We start from the raw sequence: 23,778 nt of genomic DNA, 5'->3' as shown, positions 1-23,778 counted from the left end.
CTTTTGTCCCGGTCTTATGTCCCGGTCTTATGTTCCGGTCTAATGTCCTTGGCCTTATGTCCCAGTCTGATGTTCCGGTCCAATGTCCTTGGTCTTATGTCCCGGTCTTTTGTCCCGGTCTTTTGTCCCGGGCTTATGATCCGATCTAATGTCCTTGGTCTTATGTCCCGGTCTTTTGTCCCGGTCTTTTGTCCCGGTCTTATGTCCCGGTCTTATGTTCCGATCTAATGTCTTTGGTCTTATGTCCCGGTCTTTTATCTCGGTCTTTTGTCCCGGTCTTATGTCCCGGTCTTATGTCCCAGTCTTATGTTCCGGTCTAATGTCCTTGGTCTTATGTCACAGTCTTATGTCCGAGTTCTGTTCCTGATTGATGAATCTGAATTCTGTTGGTGACATTTAACGCCTGAGTCTGCTTTTGGTTAAAAAGGACAAACCAGCCTGTCTGTTTCCATGCACAATGAAGGTGTGGTTTGGAAATTAAAATAATAATAATCTTAGGTTTGTGTCTGGGAGCGGAGGGCCACTTCACTTCTACATATCTGCTGTGCTCAGTCAGCAGCACATGCTGTGGGAAATCAGGGTATGGCCAGTATCTTGCACACACAATAGGTCATGCTGGTCACCAAGGCGAAATGGGGTCACTCCCTCCCTCACCTCACACATCAGCCAGTATGGACTTGGCCTCCAGAGAGATGATGTGGCATCACATCAGATGACAGCAGTCAAACCTCCAAGCCCTCAGATCAAGCTGCAGTCGCACGAGATCTGTTAACATTTCTGTGGTCAGATTGTTGGTTCATCTTCGCTGTTCGGTCGTTAGAATGTCGCAGTGAGGCACTGAAACACAGCCTCGATCACTTGATGTGGGAAGTGGGTGTGTCCCTGGGCTGTGCCCAGTCAGAGCCTGGGAGGCAGATTCGGAGCTGGCCCTGATGTTAGTGGGGATGAAGGAGAGCAGTGTGACAGGCCTGTGCAGGAAGGTGTAACTGTGTTTGACAGTTCCCCTGCAAGCTTGCTCTGGACTTCCTGATTGATCAGGACAGTTTTAGTCTGGCATCACCTGGCAACCATTTACGAGCGGTACTTTAATTACTCTACACACTTCGTCCCGTGACTGAGAGATACCCTAAAAAGATGAGGATGCTTAGGTTTCTGGAACTTTCTGCAGTTTCCCAACAGTGCCTGCTTAAAGTAAAAGGGGGCTTGTTGTCAGGACCGTCTCATGTGTGATGGTCCCAGGTTCTTCCTGTGGTCTCCCGGGCTTTTCCTTGCTAGTCTGACTTCCTCTCTCAGTCCGATGACCGGAGACAGTAGTTCAGTCTGAAATACGGGTACTTATTCCTCATATTGTTCATATCTGGATTGTTATTTCAGTATTGCTATTTACCTTTAGGGGGTGTTTGTGTAGTTCCTCACTTCTGTGTTGCTGTTTTCATCCTAATCGAAACTGACAGCAGACCGAAGCAGTTTACATAGGCAGCCTCACAGAAGCACGCACACTTAATGCTGATGTGCTGGCAGCTTTTCACCTAGAGATGAAAGTGTTTTTGAATAAAAATCTATTATGTGACAAGCTTATATAGATACCTGGGATGTAATCCATTTTGTTTAAAGAGGAATTTGACCAGCTCAGTAGTGTGTCCTACGGACTGAGAGGGCAGACAGAGTACCAGACCTGTCTCCCTTTATATTGCTTCGGTGGGCCTTCAGCAACACCCCACTGCAATGATACCACCTCTCCAGTGCATATGTAAGCATTTTCATGTGTATTCCAGGACAAATGAAATTATTTTTTTGTATTGAATTTACTACTTGTTTTCTTATTCCAATAAATGGCTCTTCGTTTTCCAGCTTGTTGTGTATACAGTGTATGCCACTTTGAGAGGCCTGTGAGGCATAATGACTTTCCAGGCTCTTGGTCATAGACAGGGCCTCGAATCCCATGATCAGATACCTCACTGTCACATTTTCCCAGAATCCCCTTTGCATCCCAAGCAGCTCAATGGTCACGTCGTAATTCACTCCTCTCTGAATTCTGCAGCGAGGACGTGCGGATCCAACCTGAGGGGTCCCAAGGGGGTCATCACGTCTCCAAACTACCCAGTCCAGTACGAGAATAATGCACACTGTGTTTGGGTCATAACCACCAGTGACCCCAGCAAGGTGAGACTCTCTCATGTACTCTGCACACTGTCACTGCATCTGGGTCATGACCACTGACAACCCCAGCAAGGTGGGACTCTCTCATGTACTCTGCACACTGTCACTGCATCTGGGTCATGACCACTGACAACCCCAGCAAGGTGGGACTCTCTCATGTACTCTGTACACTGTCACTGCATCAGGGTCATGACTACCGGTGACCCTAGCAAGCTGAGGCAGTCTCATGCATGCACGCATTGTCACTGCATCTGGGTCTCGAACTCTGGTTACCCCAGCAAAATGAAACACTCATATAGGGTGGTCTCCTCCTTTGCATGCTGCCACTGAATTGTACTTCATGGCACTTGATTATGCTATGGCATGATAGCAGGTTTCCATGATATGCAGAAGGATGTATCAGCTTGGGTGGATGTACCATGTATTGTATCCCAGTCTGACAGGCTAAGTGGACTTCAAAGAGAATTTTTCACCTCATACAGTAGATATGAATTTTATAGAAATGTGACAAGCAGAAGCTGTCTGCGTGGCTGTCAGAGGGCGGTGATGTTCATGGTATGTTTTCTCCTGAATTCATCAATCGCTCCACTTATAAGAAAAAACACGGATAGTACTCCATGATCTCGAGTTGTACTCCTACACAGCTTACCATGTGTGATGTGGGAAGAGGAGCAGCTCAAAACATCTGCGGCATAAATCTTTAGAAGAAGATTCAGAGCACCAATATTTAGAGAAGGATCTAGAGCATTACTCTTTAGGGAAGAATACAGAGCATGAATCTTCAGAGGAGGATCTATAACACAACTAATTAGAAGAGGATCTAAAGTGTTACTCTTTAGAGGAGGATCTAGAGCACAGATCTTTCGAGGAGGATCTAGGGCACGACTGATTAGAAGAGGATTTACAGCACTTCTCTTTAGAGGAGAATTTACAGCACAGATCTTTAGAGAAGGATCTAGGGCACAACTGATTAGAAGAAGATTTACAGCATTTCTCTTTAGAGGAGGATGTAGAGCACAGATATTTAGAGAAGGATCTAGGGCACGACTGATGAGAAGAGGATTTACAGCATTTCTCTTTAGAGGAGGATGTAGAGCACAGATCTTTAGAGAAGGATCTAGAGCACGACTGATGAGAAGAGGATTTACAGCATTTCTCTTTAGAGGAGGATGTAGAGCACAGATCTTTAGAGAAGGATCTAGAGCACAAGCCTTTTTTGTGGATGCTACTATTTTAAAACCTACCAGCACTGTCATCTGACAAAATATGCAGCCCCAGTGCCTTGCAGAGGTCAGGAAAATGCAGCGTTGGATCAGGGCATGATAACAGTCACCTTCACCTGTCTTTCTCCTTGGGTCTTGTCAATGTCCAGTTTTCCTTCTGGAGAGTTTTAGGTGCTTGGAAAAGTAGCTCTTAATACTTCCCTGAGCTTTTACTCAATATCGAATGTCTACTTTAGTGCCAGTAGTTTGATCACAAACTGCATGCTTATTAATACATTCCAAAGCTGTCTTCAAAATAATGGCTGCAGATCTGTGTTTTAAAAAGATCCTGGAAATCTGATTTGTCAAAATTGTATTACTTTTGTTTGTAATTTTTATGGTCTAATCACATTTCTGGACATTATGTAGATTATATGAAATAAATTAGCTACCAAGAGCTATTCCCAAAAAATGGATTATTGAGAACCACCCCCAAACGTGGATCCTTGAGCTATGACAAGTTGGATGTGAGAAGGATATCAAACAGCAGGTCCCGAAAAAGCGGGTGACCAGCGGGTAGTCCTGCAGCTGACACCGCACTTGTGATGTCACAGTGCCGCGGAGTCCAGGTTGTGAGCGTGATCTAAGCTGTTCTGTGTCTATGACACCGCGTCCTGTTTGGTGCCACCACAATTTACGGGAAGAACACACGCACAGACACATTGTTATGCGTTTGTTTACACTCCTGACACCACGCTCCGCAAAGCTCACAAAAAGGCTTCAGCGGAGGCTGGCTCTGAGGTGCACGCTGCTGGGACAGCATTCCGCAGATAAATGGCTGCTTCGTGACACATGATGCATCATCCCAGCAGGAAAAATGTCAGCTTTTTTCTGAAAAGTCTACATGTTGGTAAAAGTAAGGGAGCAACTGCAGAAGCAGACAGTGGGTCACTGTAACAGAACTGCAGGGGCGTCATTAAACCCCTCGGAGACACTTCAAGTGTTAATGAGCTGGGGGGCTGGGCTGCCCACCTTTACAGCCCCCACATTCCGCCCATTTCCGTATCTTTGCCACCTCCAGTATACCAGCAGCATGCACAGTGCTGTTCTCTGTGAGGATAATGACGTTTTCCCAGCCCGCTCCGCCCGCTCCACACACGCAGTGCCGTCCAGATCCAAGCAGGACCTGGTGGAGATTCTCCGAAATGTAGCTCCTGTGTCATGGTGTAATCCCATGGAGAGGCGCTACACTATCTGTCTATGAATATAACCACCTTGGTGGCAGGGAGCTGGCTGATGGGGCAGTGAGTTTGGTTCTGGCTGTGCAAAGCCCAGGTGTCCCCTGTCCGCCCCCTCAGCAACACAGCCTGTAGTACTGGATTATTCTTGATAAGACCAGTAAGAGCTCCTGTGCTCCCCCACCTCCCCACTCCTTTTCTATGTTGTCCTTCCCCCGATACAGCCAGTTCCAATCTCTGATTTTCTGGAAAGCCACATCACATGGTTCCTGGCCCCTGCTTGCAATGCAGTTTGGCTCCAAAGCTGGAATTTAAAATGCTGGTGTCCCAGTAGGTAATGGGCAATAAATAGAAATGTGTATTTACAGAAACAAATGCTCAAGTGTTGAAGCTGGAGAGGGATAATTACTTGAGGCCCGCCTTACATGTGCTCAGTTGACACACTAAATCCTTTTTGTCAAGGTCCCATTTAGGGTTTCTGCTGCCCTACTGTGTTGAGGGATTTCAGTGGAAACTATAAATTCCTCCCTTGATAATGAGCAATGATGTTCTGAAGGCAGGAAACACTGTAGAGAATTGTAGCCTTGGGTACCAAAACACTGACTTGATTAGATTTTTGCCCCAGTCCAGGAGTGCATGGTGCTGAGGAGTGTGAAACTGCGCTCGACAGCCAGCACTGCTTTGACCTTTAGCTGACAGCAGCGTGCTCCTTGGGGAGCTGACTGATGCTTTGCCGTCGCTGAGATCTTAGTTCAGCGTCGCTTTCGCTGTCAGACAGTTCATTTGCGAGTTCGCTAATTTCGCCATTGGCATGTGGAACAGCACCAGACCCCTTTTTGCCTGGCTTTTTGTGGACCCAAGAGGAGATCCAGTGTTTTTTACAGAGCAATTGCAGGTCACAGTAACGTATCTTTAGTGGTGCTGCTAACTGGGCTGTCCGCTTGTGTCCGAGTGCAGGAGCTGCACAGAGACCTGTCTGGAGGCGTGTCCTTCGCAGCCATGTGCCGCTTCTCAATCGCAGCTATTGCGACCTTTGCTCTTTCGGTGCCTCTCATCCTTTTTTCCTTTGTTCTTCAGTCCAGAAAATCAGACGCCAAAAGCGGTTTGGCTTATACACATTTTTATACAGACTTCTCTCTTGTACCCTTCTATTAAAAAAACAGCCACAACATTCAAAGGTGACCCTCCCAACAAAGGAAGGATCATTAAATAGAGGAAAAAGAAAACAATTTAAAATATCTGAAAGCTGACAGGAAGGCTGTTGACCTGTTTGCAGAATCAGTCTAGTACAAAGGCTGGTTTTCCCAAAATGCATTTTTCCTTCTTTCCAGTTGTTTTTGTCCCTGCATTATGCCTCTGTCCTTGCTGAAGATGGATGACTTGTATTTACCGTAGATGTGAAGCTTATGAAGACGTGAACTTCAGCCTTTGGATCTGTGTCCTAAAAGAGTCCAGCGCAGGAGAATTTGCCTGGAACTGAAAGCGCCCGTCACCCGGGGACAGCACACGCACTGCTATTTCATCCCTGACTTCTTTATGCTCATATTATCTGTCATTTCTTTCACTGAGGGCAGAGCTGGAGTTTCGGAGACTGTTGAAGGTGGGGGGTGCTATCCTGTATAACGTGTTTTATATAGGTTCTGTGTCTTTGTCAGCCCCCCCCCTCCCCCCGGTCCCTCGACTCCTGCCTCCTGGCCTGCCTCCCCCAGCCTAAGTGCACTGCCCCCCCTCCTGTCCTCATCACGGATGGCCACACATTAAGTATTAAACACGTCTTGTAAGATAAATCCATTTTGATCTGTCTGCTTGTAAAGTTCTGTGCTTCCTTCAGAGTACATTGAAGCAGTACAGTGCAATATTGTGTGATATTCACATGTACTTTTAACTTTTTGTTTATTAACTTTTTTTTTTATTAAGAGGATTTTTATTTTGGCATCCTTGAATTAATATGTCAGGAATATGTCAACCAATCGACTTTGGTTGATGGAATTTTGAATAAAATGTAAAACTAAAAAACCTTTTTACCTCAAATGTGAAGATGATTGGTTGGGAGCTGAAAGGGATTATGGGTCGCAAATAACAAAAGAATCACAGATAAAAGGTAAAGATGCCCTGTGTCTTTTTCAACAGAGACAAAACAGTAACAAAGAATCGGCTGTCAGGTTTTTCAGCCCTAACAAAAAAAAAGCAATCGATAGCAGTGAAATATGGCTGTGATGTCGTACCGAGGGTCTGCTCGCCAAGACGTTGTCATGCCGTGATTGTGTTTATACAGACTAAAAGGCGTTTTTATCTTCTTGCTAAGTCTTCTGTAAAAAGCGTGTCTTTGCCTGACAAGGTAATTTGCGGGGCTTATATTTTAGGTCGTTCATTTAAAATTGCGGCCAAACTCTTGAGCGCTTACCACTAAACAAAGTTTGACATTTTATTTAAGATGTCAAAAAAGTTCTAAGCTATTTAACTAAATTACTGTACCGTAAAATACGTTTCCCCAGACCACAAATAAAAGCGTGCTCTCAGTGAATTAAAACAAATGTTTGTACCTTTCCTATTTTTTGGTTCTCCGCTAAGTATTCCTGGCACTAAAATAGTTTAGTTGAATTTGCTTCCAGTTGATGGACTGACCGGTCTAACTGTTTGGTCTGCACCCCAATCCCAGGAAAAGGGCCGCATTTCCTCTCTTGGCGAGACGGGGGAGGTGCAGGCGAGGCGGCCTGGATTAAAGCCGCCATTCTCTCGTCTGGGCTGATTGCTTCTCACTGCCCTTTAAGGAAGTGCTTTGCAATCAGCCGCTGTCCGTCAGACTCATTTAAATTTGAGACGCTAATGAGTGTCTGTCCGTTTTTATTTAAGCGTGGGAATGAGGCTGGTGGAAAGTTCATTTTCCAGTCATTACAGGCCGGGAAGGCTTGGGAAGCATCCTTACCGTTCCATACTATAATTATAACCGACAGCCCAGCATGTAATTACACATTTATTTCTTGTTTGGATTGTGTCCCCAGTCGCGACTCAGTGAGAGCTGCAGAGAAGACAGTTCTCACCGGAAACGTGGCGTTTCTCTGAGGATGCACGCCATGACCATCTCATTAGCCAGCTGAGACAGAGCGTTAGGATCTTCATACCTCCATGCTAATTAAGCTTTATTAATCTGTCTTTCTGCCTTACCGCACATCTCCTCAGCCTCTGGATAAACAAACACTTCCAGCATGTTCTTCTTGTATAGCTTCCACTGGAGGACTGGCATGTCATTTCTCAGATGATGAGGGTTGTGTGTCAGTTGCACAGAGCCGTGCTGGAGTTTAACCTGTGCACCTCTTCCTGCAAATGGGGGCAAGCTGACTTTCCTGCTGTCATGGTTGGGGTCATAGCCCTGTAAAGCATTCCCCCAGCACATCCAGGGGGATCGATACCTCGGCGTGCCATAGGGGTGTGGGTCCTGCTGCATATGGCTGCCTGCGATGTTGACTGCCCCGGCGTGTGTCCTTTGCCCGAGCAGGTGATCAAGCTGGCCTTTGAGGAGTTCGAGCTGGAGCGCGGCTATGACACGTTGACCGTCGGTGATGGAGGGAAGATTGGGGATGCTCGCAGAGTCCTCTATGTGTGAGTGCAATGGCGCGGTCTGGCGATGCAATGTGGTGCCAGCCAGACACTCGGAGTCTTGCCAAGCTGAGCCTGTCCCTCGTCTCTGTTCCAGCCTCACGGGCTCCAGCGTCCCTGACCTCATCGTCAGCATGAGCAACCAGATGTGGCTTCACCTCCAGTCAGACGACACCATTGGCTCCTCGGGCTTCAAAGCCATCTACGAAGGTAGGGTTAGGGTTAGGATTAGAGCGAGAGAGAGAGAGTGAGCAGGTGCTTCCAGAAAAACATGGGCAGCCAGCACATCAGTTAAGGTTCCTGCACATGCGTGAGACCATAGAAGGACTTGGGGGGACCATTGTATTCGTTATTGTGTGGTATTAAAATAATCCAGAATTGAGGATTTCTCCCCGCCTTAGTGAGCCGCTCCACACATACAGTTGACCCGTTGCTGGTGAATCGTATAAATTTTCCATCTTGACAACAGGCTACAGTCAGAAATACATGAGATGATAAACATGAGGTGGAGAGTCTGAGGGAATCTGACCATCTGCTGAGTCAGCATCCTTGCTACCCCATTGCGGCCATCAGGTGGCGATACGCATCCCGCCTAACTGATGAACAGCACTGCGGTTGTGTGTACTGGGCTCCCCTCCTCGCTTTAGCATGGTCACCTCCCTTGTTGATAAGGTCAAGTTCACGGTTCCATAGGTGATACCTCCCGATGCTCACTTTGCGTCTCAGTCAGCAGAAACTAATGAACTCCTGAGAGTGAAAGCAGCCCGGTAATGCTAACCCTTCCCCCGGCCTGTGCACTGGTTTATAGCTCGCTAATGCTAACCCTTCCCCCAGCCTGTGCACTGGTTTATAGCTCGCTAATGCTAACCCTTCCCCCAGCCTGTGCACTGGTTTATAGCCCGCTAATGCTAACCCTTCCCCCGGCCTGTGCACTGGTTTATAGCCCGCTAATGCTAACCCTTCCCCCAGCCTGTGCACTGGTTTATAGCCCGCTAATGCTAACCCTTCCCCCGGCCTGTGCAGTGGTTTATAGCTCGCTAATAATAACCCTTCCCCCGGCCTGTGCACTGGTTTATAGCCCGGTAATGCTAACCCTTCCCCCGGCCTGTCTTCACTGGTTTATAGCCCGGTAATGCTAACCCTTCCCCCAGCTTGTGCACTGGTTTATAGCCCGTTAATGCTAACCCTTCCCCCGGCCTGTGCACTGGTTTATAGCTCGCTAATGCTAACCCTTCCCCCGGCCTGTGCACTGGTTTATAGCCCGGTAATGCTAACCCTTCCCCCGGCCTGTCTTCACTGGTTTATAGCCCGGTAATGCTAACCCTTCCCCCGGCCTGTCTTCACTGGTTTATAGCCCGGTAATGCTAACCCTTCCCCCGGCCTGTGCACTGGTTTATAGCCCGGTAATGCTAACCCTTCCCCCGGCCTGTGCACTGATTTATAGCTCGCTAATGCTAACCCTTCCCCCGGCCTGTGCACTGGTTTATAGCCCGGTAATGCTAACCCTTCCCCCGGCCTGTGCAGTGGTTTATAGCCCGTTAATGCTAACCCTTCCCCCGGCCTGTGCAGTGGTTTATAGCCCGTTAATGCTAACCCTTCCCCCGGCCTGTGCACTGGTTTATAGCCCGGTAATGCTAACCCTTCCCCCGGCCTATGCACTGGTTTATAGCTCGCTAATGCTAACCCTTCCCCCGGCCTGTGCACTGGTTTATAGCCCGGTAATGCTAACCCTTCCCCCGGCCTGTGCACTGGTTTATAGCCCGGTAATGCTAACCCTTCCCCCGGCCTGTGCACTGGTTTATAGCCCGTTAATGCTAACCCTTCCCTCGGCCTGTGCACTGGTTTATAGCCCGGTAATGCTAACCCTTCCCCCGGCCTGTGCACTGGTTTATAGCTCGCTAATGCTAACCCTTCCCCCGGCCTGTGCACTGGTTTATAGCCCGGTAATGCTAACCCTTCCCCCGGCCTGTGCACTGGTTTATAGCCCGGTAATGCTAACCCTTCCCCCGGCCTGTGCACTGGTTTATAGCCCGGTAATGCTAACCCTTCCCCCGGCCTGTGCACTGGTTTATAGCCCGGTAATGCTAACCCTTCCCCCGGCCTGTGCACTGGTTTATAGCCCGGTAATGCTAACCCTTCCCCCGGCCTGTCTTCACTGGTTTATAGCCCGGTAATGCTAACCCTTCCCCCGTCCTGTGCAGTGGTTTATAGCCCGCTAATGCTAACCCTTCCCTCGGCCTGTGCACTGGTTTATAGCCCGGTAATGCTAACCCTTCCCCCGGCCTGTGCACTGGTTTATAGCCCGTTAATGCTAACCCTTCCCTCGGCCTGTGCACTGGTTTATAGCCCCGTAATGCTAACCCTTCCCCCGGCCTGTGCACTGGTTTATAGCCCGGTAATGCTAACCCTTCCCCCGGCCTGTGCAGTGGTTTATAGCCCGTTAATGCTAACCCTTCCCCCTAGCCTGGGCATCAATTTATAGCTCAGTAATGCTAATGCCCCTAACTTAGGCACTGGTATATTGCCCAGTAATTGGTACTGGTACTGGTATATTGCCCACTGGTATATTGCCCAGTGATGCTAACTAAACGCTATTGATCATAACCTTCCCGCATGCATATGATTGCTTAAATTCTCCTTTCTTTCATTACTACAATTACATAAAAATCAATACATTTATGATTGTAAAAACACATTTATATAGATTTGTGTTTTTCCAGCTGTGTTTATTCCAGCCACATCAAGGTCCTTCCAATGATGTGAACATGGCAGAATTAAAATGGATGTGTCCCAAAACACTGCGCTGGAAGGGCAGTCGTTCACGGCGACACAGGCCAGCGAATCAGCTGCGACCTCCCTACTTTCCCACACTTCTTCGGGTGTGACATGGCATTGTCATGTTTTGACAGCGACATCGGCGGGTTGGCCCGTTAAAATCGTCACCCTGCTCGCCTTGGAGCCATGGTGTCTCTCAGGGACCTGTGTCCTCCCCACCAAGAGCAGCAAATCTAGCTTGGGCCAGATCCGGTCGAGTGAGAATCAGGAGGTGCTGACAGAGACGACAAACGGCTGCGAGATGGATGAGGAATCTTCATAATGGACTGGGTGCTGTCCTGCCTGTCACGCGGTAAATTAGTGAAGGCTCAGGCTATAAAGCTATCGCCGCTAATAAGCTACCCTGCATGGAATCTATCATTTCAGAATGAGGAAAGTGTCAGGATATCCTCTTAAATCCCCTAAATCCCGAGTGTATCCGTCTGCGCTGTGCTATCCGAGTGGCCCCTTCCCGGGTCCTCCTGGCTAGACAGCGAGGTAAGAAACACACTCATGGATTGAGTCGTCAGTGCAAATATTTTTCACCAAGCTGGGTTTGGATTCAATCTCCGGTTCAATTTTAGAGCATCTGTTCTGGCTGCTCTCTGTTTTTAAATTTTTTCTTCATTCTGAGGGGAAAACAGTACTTTCTGGGCACAGCATGGAGCCGTTCAACCAGCGGGGATCTTGGATGTTGGACTCACTGGTCTCCTTAAAGCAGGAAAAATAGGCCTGAGGTTTTACGATTCCTTGGCCTCTGGTCCTTTGCTCCTGCTATCTCTCCCCCCCCCCCCCCTCTCCGCCGTGACCTCCCACAGCCTCTGTGGGCGAGGGGCAAGGTCCAGCTAGAGCGAAGTCCGTTTTTTCAGTGATGTCAGGAAGCTCGAGCCAGGTTCTTGGGTGATCTCGACGTCATCTGATGTGTTTAATTTTTTTAATTCAGAAATGAATGACTAACATGTTATTTGGAAAGTATAAATTGCTTTTAAATAGTTTATTTGAAATTGTCCATAGACAAGATTATTGTGCTTCCTGAGAGTTTAATTTGAACACTTCTGGACTCTGAATACATTAATGAATAAATCAGCTCAAATGAATGGAAGTTGAGTATGGGAATCACCAAATTACTGTGCTCATTAAATTGTTATTTCTAAAAGTATTCTGCATACTTTTTTATAATATATTAGAAGGCCTCAGCAGTCTTTAAATGCCAGCGACGGGGCCTCTACATAACATAACGAGACGTGCGCGTGGATTGGCTCATCCAGACAATGGGGAGAAGCCATCAACACTATACCGCCAAACGTATTGGGAAACCCCTCCAAATCATTGAACTCAGGCGTTCCAATCACTCCCATAGCCACAGGTGTATAAAATTAAGCACCTAGGCATGCAGACTGCTTCTACAAACATTGGCGAAAGAATGGTTCACTCTCAGGAGCTCAGTCAATTCAAGCGTGGTACCGTGATAGGATGCCACCTGTGCAATAAGTCCATTCATGAAATTTCCTTGCTACTAAATATTCCACGGTCAACTGTTAGTGGTATTATAACAAATTGGAAGCAATTGGGAACGACAGCAACTCAGCCACAAAGTGGTATGCCGCGTAAAATCACAGAGCGTGCTGAGGAACACAGTGTCCAGAAGTCGACAACTGTCTGCAGATTCAATAGCTACAGACCTCCAATCTTCATGTGGCCTTCAGATTCGCTCAAGAACAGTGTGTAGAGAACTTCAAGGAATGGGTTTCCATGGCTGAGCAGCTGCATCCAAGCCTTTCATCACCAAGTGCAATGCAAAGTGTCGGATGTAGTGATGGAAAACACGCCGACACTGGACTCTAGAGCAGTGGAGACGTTTTCTGTGGAGTGACGAATCACGCTTCTCTATCTGTCTGGCAATCCGATGGAGTCTGGTCTTGCTGGGTGCCAGGAGAGCGGTACTTGCCTGACTGCATTGTGCCAAGTGTAAAGTTTGGTGGAGGGAGGTTGTGGTGTGGGGGTGTTTTTTCAGGGGTTGGTCTTGGCCCCTTAGTTTCAGTGAAAGGAACTCTTAATGCTACAGCATTTGACATGGATGAGCGAGTGTGGACTGGAGGAACTTGACTGGTCTGCACAGAGCCCTGACCTCAACCCAATAGAACACATTTGGGATGAATTAGAGCGGATCCTGTGAGCCAGACCTTCTCATCCAACATCACTACTGCACCTCAGAAATGCTCTCCTGGAATGGTCAAATTTCCCATAAACACACTCTTAAACCTAGTAGACAGTCTTCCCAGAAGAATTGAAGCAGTTATAGCTGCAAAGGGTGGGCCAACTCCATATTAAAGCATATGTCATTACAGTTCCTGTGTGTGTAAAGGCAGCTGTCCCAATACTTTAGAAAATATAGTGTATGTAACCACATATGTCGAATAGCAAGCGAAAGTAGGATTCTTGTGCTTGGTTAGCAGCTTATGCTGATGAGCTGGTGATGCCATCTGCTGGTTGGGGATGGGGTAGGTGTCGTTTCTTGGGCTTCACTCAGTAAGTTACTTTGGGTTAACCCCCCCCCCCCCATTGTTTCAAAAACTAAGGAAGCAAGGAAGTAGAGTCAGAAAATAGTAGCTAGATAGTAGCTCGTTAGCAGAACCCTAAAGATCACCCAAATAAGGACTGTGTTTATTTAGTGTAGTAACTGTTTGTGATCAACAGGGGTCATCAAACATGCCTTGAGTGGTAATAAACAGTGCTGCTGCTTCCAATCAGACTTCTGTGACATACATGGACTTACGGGTGAATTGTAAGGGATTTTCTGTAGTATGTTCATGTTACTGAACGGATGAGGTATTGCTTTCTGTTTGGAGTCGACGTATTTGTTCTTTTTTCCAGAGATCGACAAGGGCGGCTGTGGGGACCCCGGTGTGCCGGCGTACGGCAAGCGGACGGGGACACGCTTCCTGCATGGGGACGTGCTGACCTTTGAGTGTCAGGCAGCCTTCGAGCTGGTGGGCGAGCGGGCCATCTCCTGCCAGCAGAATAACCAGTGGTCCGGGAACAAGCCCAGCTGTGTCTGTAAGCCTTACTTACAAACCGAACAGGATGGGGCCCAGGCATGGGACAGCATTCTCAGAGTGTTTAGAGCAGATGGCCCATCAGACAGGCCCCTTAATGGCCCTTGTTAAGGTGGATACCTGCATTAATTTTCTGTAGGTGTGTCAGGCAGGGTAACACAGGATCCAGATTGGCCCCTATGTCGTGCCCTTTTTTGGGTCATTAACCCCCCTCTCTGCCATTGTTTTGCAGTAACTCTGGGCTGCTAATCTTGTTCTACTAATCATGTTTCATAGCTGGTGGGGTCACTTAGCTGATTAACTGGGAGCTAAAAAATTATCCAGATTTCTGGCTAATTCTGAGCATGATGCCCAGATTGAGTTGCACAACACCTCATATCAGACCTGCTCACGTTTTTCTGAAGTCTCCTGCTTCTTCAACTTCACGGCTCCGTCCGGCATCATCCTGTCCCCGAACTACCCGGACGAGTATGGAAACAACATGAACTGTGTGTGGCTGATCATCGCCGAGCCGGGCAGCCGCATTCACCTTATCTTCAGCGACTTCGATGTGGAGCCACAGTTCGACTACTTGACGGTGAAGGATGACGGCATGCCCGAGCCCACCACCTTCGGTACCTTCTCAGGGAAGGACGTGCCGTCTCAGATCGCCAGTAACGGACACATAATGCGGCTGGAGTTCCAGTCTGACCACTCCAACACTGGCCGCGGCTTCAACATCACGTACACCAGTGAGTGCCAGCCGGCACGTTATCGCCACACGCAGGCGGTGCTTAAAAATGCGCCTTATTCCTTCATGTCAGCCCAAGTCAAGTGCAGGGAGTCACTGTTTACGTATCCAGTGTGAGTGTTGAATGCCTTCAGAGAAGAAAAGGAGAGTTTAGATTTCACTGGAAACTGCTGTTTTTCGTAACGAAATATTTAAAAATAAGAATATAAAAATATTAAAATGATGATACCGAGCATACATCTGTGCTGTGATACTGGGTAGTGTATAGCAGCAGTAACTATACTGCATCGATGGTAATATTAAACAGGCGAAGCAAACATCTGCTGTGATACTGGGTAGTGTATAGTGGCAGTAACTATACTGCGACTGTGGTGTTATTAAACAGGCGAAGCATACATCTGCTGTGATACTGGGTAGTGTATAGTGGCAGTAACTATACTCCGACTGTGGAGTTATTAAACAGGCGAAGCATACATCTGCTGTGATACTGGGTAGTGTATAGTAGCAGTAACTATACTGTGACGATGGTAATATTAAACAGGCGAAGCATACATCTGCTGTGATACTGGGTAGTGTATAGCAGCAGTAACTATACTCCGACGATGGTAATATTAAACAGGCGAAGCATACATCTGCTGTGATACTGGGTAGTGTATAGTAGCAGTAACTATACTGCGACGATGGTAATATTAAACAGGCGAAGCATACATCTGCTGTGATACTGGGTAGTGTATAGCAGCAGTACCTATACTCCGACGATGGTAATATTAAACAGGCGAAGCATACATCTGCTGTGATACTGGGTAGTGTATAGTAGCAGTAACTATACTGCGACTATGGTGTTATTAAACAGGCGAAGCATACATCTGCTGTGATGCTGGGTAGTGTATAGTAGCAGTAACTATACTGCGACGGTGGTGTTTATTAACCAGGTGAATCACGCTCAGAGTGGCCTTCTTTGAGGAATTAGATAAATGAATATAATTCCTCCAGCTGCCCCGAGGAGTTTCCTCCCCCCAAAGACGATAGGAAATTATGGCACCTTCTCTAAGAAGGATTTTTAATCATCAAATTACTTTCACTAATAAAGTTCTCAGAACTGCACAGTATGTTAGAAGAGCAAAACAGATAAATGTTTGCTGCTTAAATTATTTCTTTTACATTTCAATGCAAATACTCCCCCCCCCACCCCCACCACACACACACACACACACACACACACCCCGGCACTGTACCCCGGTACTTAATCTCTTAGTTTAAAATATGAAAATAAAAAAGCCTAATGCAATTTCTAGCCTTCCAGATATAGGTAAAAGACATTTTAATTTTTTTTTCATCCTCGGATGAATCGAAGGCATTATCATAAAAGAGAATTCCGGAGCGTCCTCGCAGCTGACTCGGAGACGATGTCAGGAGCGATCCGTGTGCGTGTGGCTGGTGTTAATGGAATTACACTTGGGCTGCTGTGAGCGGGAATGAGGTCTGGGTAGCACCATCTCTGGATTGGGGGGTTTATCTCTGGAGTACCGGCCCCCCACCCCAGTGCAGAAACAAGCTTCAATTCTGAAAGCAACTCGTTCCTTTGACCGCAGACTTTCGGATGCAGAGGGAGGCTGGGTGATTGAGAGGGCAAAGGTCAGTGAAGGGGGGGAGCGGGGGAGAGCAGGGTGCTCGTTGTTATTTTGGGGGAGTGCCAGAGTGCTGCAGCCTTCCATTCATGGAGCTCTGGGATGCGCACCGTGAGGGTCCCTGGGCAGGAGGGGAACAGCGATGCGTGAATCACGTACAGTGTGGTTCAACTGCAAATGGGCTGTTTAATTAACTCGTGTACAACTAGTCATTAATGACAGGTTATTAAATTTACTAATAACATAAAACATGATAGGTCAAAAGGACTTTTAAATCTGGTCAAAGTGACTGCAGAGGTTATGATTATCTAATCAGGAATGCCCCCACAGCGAGGGGTTAGCTTTTTAGAATGAATTTGTGCTCTTGACTGCTGAGCAAGAAGTGTATAGCCTGGTTGACCGTGAACGCAACTCCCCCGGCAGCGTTCGGACACAACGAGTGCCACGATCCAGGCATCCCCATCAACGGGCAGCGCTACGGCGACCGCTTCCTGCTGGGCAGCTCCGTGTCCTTCACCTGTGACGAGGGCTTCATCAAGACGCACGGCTCGCAGGCCGTCACCTGTGTGCTGCAGGACGGCAACGTGGTGTGGAATGCCGCCGTCCCGCGCTGCGAAGGTATGCAGGAGGTCCTGCTGAGCTGGACTCGCCAAGTGAACTGCAATATGAACTGGAAACTTAGCAGAAGAATAACAAATCATGTGAAAATCTAAATATTTCTGTCACATGGAAATTTATAGCAAAAACATTTCAGCTTCACTTAAATTTGCCATTAAATTATACCTTTCATAAATCCCCTTTCAATAATTCACGTGGTTGACAAAAAGCTTAAAATAGATGCTATTTCTCAGTTGCATTACAGAGCATTATACTGGCTATAATTGATGCCATTGTGTGTCTGTGAATACGCTTTAATTACTGAATTATTGTAAAGCTCAAGGAAGTTTGTTTCAGACATGATCTGTGGTAATCTGTGGTAATCTGTGAGGTTCCTCCTTTGGCAGCTAACTAGGTTCACCCTCTGCTGGTCACTTTCACCTCACAAACACCTTAGTGGTTCTAAGCTGTTCTATGTGAAAGTCCTTCCATGGTTACGTATTTGATGGCAGTTCTGGGTGAGCAGGCCACTCTCGCACCTGATCTTGGTATGGAAAGTTTGTGGCTCTTCCAGCTCCTCACTACCTGCTCATCTGAGCTCCCCTGAGTGCCCATACTACTATTTGGTTGGCTAATCCACCCTCCTTGGTCTGTGGTTTCTCCCAGCGCCCTGCGGTGGACACCTGACGGCACCCACGGGAATCTTGCTATCTCCAGGCTGGCCAGGATACTACAAGGACTCCCTGAGCTGCGAGTGGGTGATCGAGGCCCAGCGGGACCATGCCATCAAGATATCCTTCGACCGGTATGTGGGCAGCTTTACATGCAGAGTGACGATTAGCACAGGAATCACACATTACAGGTGCTGTGTTTATAGCTGTTGCTTTACTGTTTGCTTTTTATGCCAGTAAAATTGTTTATAAGGAGTCTGATTGATGTGAGTAGGAAATATAAGCCAGTGGTTCTGTTTGAATTTGCCAGATATTTTGGCTGGGCTTTTCCCGCTCATTCCGGCGTTTCCTGACCATAGGTTTCAGACCGAGGTTAATTATGACACTCTGGAGATCCGGGATGGCCCGTCAGGATCGTCCCCGCTGATCGGGGAATACCACGGGACACAGGCTCCCCACTTCCTCATCAGCACGGGGAATCACATGTTCCTGCTCTTCACCACGGACAACAGCCGCTCCAGCGTGGGATTCCAGATTCGCTATGAGAGTGAGTTGCTCGTGTCATCTGTGTTTTTGAATGGTCAGCGTAGCCAGGGCCTGATCCAGGCCATTAAAGTCGCAGAGGATTTCGGACGTGTTTGAGGACTGCTCAGCTCTGCAGCACACAGGGGGACTGGGAACAGCCACATAGAGCCCCGGAGGCCGTGGATTAGAGCGTGAGGAATTATTAATGTTTGGGCCCGAAGCTTGTGGAATTACAGCATTTCCCGTACAAATCGCTATGGCAGTAAAACGCCAAAATCCCAGTAGCTTGAGGACATCTTGGAATTTCAGAAGGAGCCGGATTAAAATTGAATGTCATGTTGGCTTTATCGTTCATTTCCGTATGCTTCGTGGAGGAAATAACATAGCATACATGGATCATGGGACATTACATGGGAGATGTATCTGTGGGTAACGTATCTGTGAGCGACGTGCCCGTGGGAAACGTATCTGTGAGCGACGTGCCCGTGAGCGACATTCCTGTGGGTTCTTTGGCCTTTGACACAGATCCCCGGCAAAGAGTAATTCTAATTCTTACAAACCAGTCTGAGCCGTTTCCACTCTGTGTGTGTGTAGAGATAACGATTTTGAACTTAGGATTTGAATAGCTCAGGGTGGCATAGCGATTGTCACGATCTGCATAAATGTATAAACGCACAATAAACAGCAGCTACCATAAGAGCACCACCTTGTGGCCATTGTAATGGCCTTTCACATGTTCCCTTATCGCTGGGTGATGGTGATGGTGCTTGGGAGCGACTCTGTCTGCTTGGCTGGATGCCCAGTGAGGTGTCTCTCCCCCCAGGCATCAGGATGGAGAGCGACTCCTGCCTAGACCCCGGCATCCCAGTCAACGGTCGGCGCCATGGCAACAACTTTGCTATTGGTGCACGGGTGATGTTCAGCTGTGACCGCGGCTACACACTGAGCGACGAGGAGCCCGTTGTGTGCGAGAGGAACCACCAGTGGAGCCACGCGCTGCCTAGCTGTGATGGTATCCACCCGCCCCAGTCCTGCCTCTACCTGCTGAGAGGGTCTGACCTTGCAAACCATTTAGCTTCTCGATTTTACATTTTGGGGGGAAAACTTCAAAACGGTCATACACCATCGGAAAGATTTTTCCTTCTTCCTCACGCTCCCTATTGTCCAGTTCATCTCTCTGTTACCTGCGATCCTGAAATGGATAGGCTGAAATGAGTCCTGGAGTGTACTTTAGGTGGGATGCCAACCCGCTGTATGACTAGCCTGGTTTCCCAGAGCTGGGGGACAGCGCCACCCCACACTTCACTGGAGAACTGCACATTGCAGCGGACATACAGGCATATGTATGCAAAACGGCACAATTAACTTAAATAAGAGTGAGCTCTTTAAATACAGCAGCCTTGTGTGTGCACTGTTGTATGAGTCTCTTTCACCAACTGAGCGTTGAGAAATATGTTGGCTTTAATTTACGATTGTGCATGTGCCCTGTCCCTTAGGATCTGCCCACCTTTTATCATAGGTGTCATTTAGCACATTTACTGGAACCAAATGAAGTACGTGGACAGGGCCGGTGGCCCCACCGTTTGTCCTGATTTAGTGCAGTGACACAGCACTTTATACGGGACCAGGGGTGACGCCCCTCTGCTCCGGGCAAGCATTAATAAGCATGAAGATTAAGTGCGTTACAAAGGCTTGTAATAGATTAACTTTGGCTGAAAACACCACTGAAGTGCATTTAGGGGGAAAGGATGATAGATCACCTGGTTACCAACAGATTACCGGCTTCGATGAACTGGAACGAAATAAGCAGGAATATTAGCCATGAAAAGAGGATTTAATATGTGGTGCAGGCTGAAGTGAAATGATATGGTTTGAATATGAGAGACTGGAAGCCAACACCCCTTTCATCTCTCTTTGATTGTCAACATGACACACACATTACGGAAGCAATTAGAAAACACAAACACCCAAAATCTGATTGGCTGACAGAAGCAAATGCTTCTTGCTTAAATTCAAGGAGTCTTAGTATGAAAGAGTTCATGTTTCTGCATCCCTGTCATTCCCCCGACGATGCTTGGTTTGAGGGAACGATAGGACAGCAGCTGTGAAATTTGCTTTGCTCTAATGTCTTCAGGCAGATTTGTCTTTTACGCCAGGAAACATTATAAAACCATATTCAATACTTGTTTAAAAAATAGTCAGTGTTTAGACTGCAATTTTGACAGAGGTTATTTGGATTTTTCTCAACCTCAAATATAAACGTACTTATCTTGTTTACAGTAACCTAACATGTGTCTGGGTTTGATGTCAGCCTTACATCTTATTTAATCCTCCTAAACTTTCTCTTTATGCCATGTGTTGAGGCTTAGAGCCCTTGTGAGGAAACTCTGACTTCTAAATCTGTCATATAACACTCTGTGTGACACTGTAATCAGTTCTGTGTGAAATTTCAGAAGGAAACTTTGCAGATGAGATTTCTTCCACCAGGGCTATAGATTCTAACCCACATTTCAAAGTCACACGCACCTAGACCAAATTTTAATGTCATGATTTCTTTAAAGAGTAGTCAACACTATTAGTCTAATTCAAGGCTGCTCAGGTATGAATATAACATATAACTCCAGCAACACTGAAAAAAACAGCTTCTAAAGGTCTAAAGATGATTAGCTGTATAACAAATTTCCATAAGTCAGGGAGATTTGGTAAACGTGTGTTGGGCTGTTCCCTTCGTAGCTCTGTGTGGCGGATACATCCACGGGAAAACGGGAGCGGTGCTGTCTCCTGGCTTTCCGGACTTCTATCCAAATTCGCTGAACTGTACATGGACAATCGAAGTATCGCATGGTAAAGGTGAGCATGTTCTAACTTTGCCGTTTCCCGCGTGCTAAGCGAGGCCTGTCCTGGCTTGCACACTGCGGGTCACTGTATCTTCGCTCGTGCCTTTAAAATGCTGCCTGTGAAGCTGCTGGGAGCCCAAAGAAGCAGCGTGCAACAGTAACTTCCGCCTCAGTTGGCACCACTGTCCATTTCAACCCTGGCTAATCTGGACCGCAGGCGTCGCGTAGCGACTCGCGCATCTGAGGAAGTGCTCTGGCAGCACTGCCTAAGTGTCTCTGGTCCTCAGCTGCTGCTCTGATCTCTGGGGAGGTAGAAATACCTCCAGGGTTATAGCTGACAACATATTAGGTGCTTGTTCACATGCTTGTCTCTATGTAGAAGATGGTGGAAGAGCCTATTTGCGGCATGTAGCTAAACATACATCCTGTATCGCCCCTCAGGGGTGCAGCTGGTCTTCCACACTTTCCACCTGGAGGACTCCCATGACTACCTGCTGATCAGTGAGGACGGCGGCTTCTTGGAGCCAGTAGCACGGCTCACAGGCTCGGTGCTGCCACCCGCCGTCAAGGCCGGCCTTTTCGGCAACTTCACCGTGCAGCTGCGGTTCATCTCCGACTTCTCCATGTCCTACGAGGGCTTCAACATCACCTTCTCAGGTGAGGAGCCACCTACCCACCCTCATGCGGCGACCATGGAGAGCGGCGATGCTAACGAGAGGCGATGCTAACGAGCCGCTACTCCCTGTGTACTGCTCACATATGTATCACCACGTACGACATAAACAGCGTATCAGGCACCGTAATGCGCCATTAAACTTGACAAACACCCCGCTGCTGAGCATGGCTTACTATAAATAGTAAAACCCTGAAGCCGGGGGCCCCGTTCAACAGAGAGCAGTAACATTGTCAGCAGCCGTATGATCCATGTCGTGGTGGGATAAAAAAACATTTTCTCTCGGAGAGAACGGCATTTGAAACGGGAGCCTCTGCAGGCCACCTTGAAAGCAGCCCTACCTCAGCGGTGTTAACGGAACCCCCTGCCCTGTGCCTCCCCCACAGAGTACAGCCTGGAGCCTTGTGAGGACCCCGGCGTTCCAGCCTACAGCCGACGCGTTGGCTTCCAGTTCGGCGTTGGCGACTCTCTGGTCTTCTCCTGCTTTCCGGGATACCGGCTGGAAGGGGAGCAGAGCATCACGTGCCTGGGTGGGGGCCGCAGGGTGTGGAGCGCCGTCCTGCCAAGGTGTGTGGGTAGGTGGTCCCATGCTTTCATCTCATTCATAAAGAGCCATGTCTGGGGGTGGAGCCAGGGGCAGGATGGAGTCAGGGTGGGGCCAGGGGCAGGACATGGCCAGAGGTAGAGTCTGAGACATGATGGGGCTGGGGGTGCACCAGGGGCAGGATGAGGCCGGGGATGGAGCCAGGGTGGAGTCAGGGTGCAGCCAGGGGCAGGACAGGGCCAGAGGTGGAGCCAGGGTGGAGTCAGGGGCAGGATGAAGCCAGGGGTGGAGCCTGAGGCATGATGGGGCTGGGGGTGCACCAGGGGCAGGATGAGGCTGGGGATGGAGCCAGGGGAAGGACGGGGCCGGAGGTGGAGCCAGGGTGGAGTAAGGGGCAGGGTGGAGCCTGGGGCAGGATGGGGCTGGGGGTACAGCCAGGGGCAGGATGAGGCCGGGGGTGGAGTAAGGGGCAGGACGGGGCTGGGGGTGCAGCCAGGGTGGGGTCAGGGTGCAGCCAGGGGCAAGACGGGGCTGGGGGTGCAATCAGGGTGGGGTCAGGGTGCAGTCAGGGGCAGGACAGCACTGGGGGTGCAGTCAGGGTGGGGTCAAGGTGCAGCCAGGGGCAAGACAGCACTGGGGGTGCAGTCAGGGTGCAGTCAGGGGCAGGACAGCACTGGGGATGCAGTCAGGGTGGGGTCAGGGTGCAGTCAGGGTGGGGTCAGGGTGCAGTCAGGGGCAGGACAGTACTGGGGGTGCAGTCAGGGTGGGGTCAGGGTGCAGTCAGGGGTGTGTCTCAAGAATAAACATGACAGAGCTGTTGCTGCTTTTTGTTCATTTGCTGGCCTTCGTTGGATCGCACTGGCAGTGGGCAGTCTTACGCTATTTTCCCAAGTTTCCCAAACCCTCTGTCCAGTGCATGTAAAAAAAACAAACAAACTTGGAGTTGCATGATGTAGATTATGTTACTGGGGACTCTAAGTACCACGGCGATTAAACTTGATAGAGTTTATGCTTCTGAGCCAAACGGGCTTCCTGTAAAACCCAGTCAAAGGAGACAAATATATTTTCATTTCATTTGTGTGCAAATTCTATTCATTTATTCTATTTATTCATTTGATTTAAAACAAAACTGGCTTCATTGTTTCAATTATGATTAAAATGCTGTATTTACAAACAGAGAAAAGAAGCAGACTATGGTTAATGTTAGCCTTTGTCATTTTCTCTAACAGCTTTCAATGGTGTTTTTATCTCACTGCAACAACTGAATGACTTTCAAAGTGAAATAATTGCCAACTTTCTGCTGTTTTTCCTGTGGGTTTCAAATTGAGTTAAGATACATGTATTTTTTGTGTTCAACATGGGTGAGGCTGTTGTGGCTTAATAGTATCTTTAATTCTCGTGATGTATGCAAGTGTCCTGTGATGGTCCTTGAGCAAGGCCTTTAACCCCCAGCTCCCTGGGCGCCCCAGGGCCTTTAACCCCCAGCTCCCTGGGCGCCCCAGGGCC

The 23,778-nt window shown here is 48.2% G+C and overlaps 1 protein-coding gene across 4 annotated transcripts in view; it reads left to right on the top strand.

The window, feature by feature from the left end:
• LOC125739298 (CUB and sushi domain-containing protein 1-like) overlaps nt 1-23,778 on the top strand; it is a 348,758-nt gene that overhangs the window by 247,196 nt on the left and 77,784 nt on the right. For all 4 annotated transcript variants that reach the window (XM_049009249.1, XM_049009247.1, XM_049009245.1 and 1 more), the window contains exons 10-21: nt 2,042-2,163; nt 8,097-8,200; nt 8,295-8,407; nt 13,886-14,068; nt 14,472-14,798; nt 16,849-17,043; nt 17,689-17,827; nt 18,053-18,240; nt 19,042-19,230; nt 20,952-21,068; nt 21,497-21,712; nt 22,115-22,303. In XM_049009249.1, coding sequence (XP_048865206.1) covers nt 2,042-2,163; nt 8,097-8,200; nt 8,295-8,407; nt 13,886-14,068; nt 14,472-14,798; nt 16,849-17,043; nt 17,689-17,827; nt 18,053-18,240; nt 19,042-19,230; nt 20,952-21,068; nt 21,497-21,712; nt 22,115-22,303 — 2,082 coding nt within the window. The remainder of the gene's footprint in view (nt 1-2,041; nt 2,164-8,096; nt 8,201-8,294; nt 8,408-13,885; nt 14,069-14,471; nt 14,799-16,848; nt 17,044-17,688; nt 17,828-18,052; nt 18,241-19,041; nt 19,231-20,951; nt 21,069-21,496; nt 21,713-22,114; nt 22,304-23,778) is intronic.

The sequence above is a fragment of the Brienomyrus brachyistius genome, chromosome 3, assembly GCF_023856365.1.
Source record: "Brienomyrus brachyistius isolate T26 chromosome 3, BBRACH_0.4, whole genome shotgun sequence".
Taxonomy (NCBI): Eukaryota; Metazoa; Chordata; class Actinopteri; order Osteoglossiformes; family Mormyridae; genus Brienomyrus; species Brienomyrus brachyistius.
This window is presented reverse-complemented; position numbering and strand designations above follow the sequence as displayed.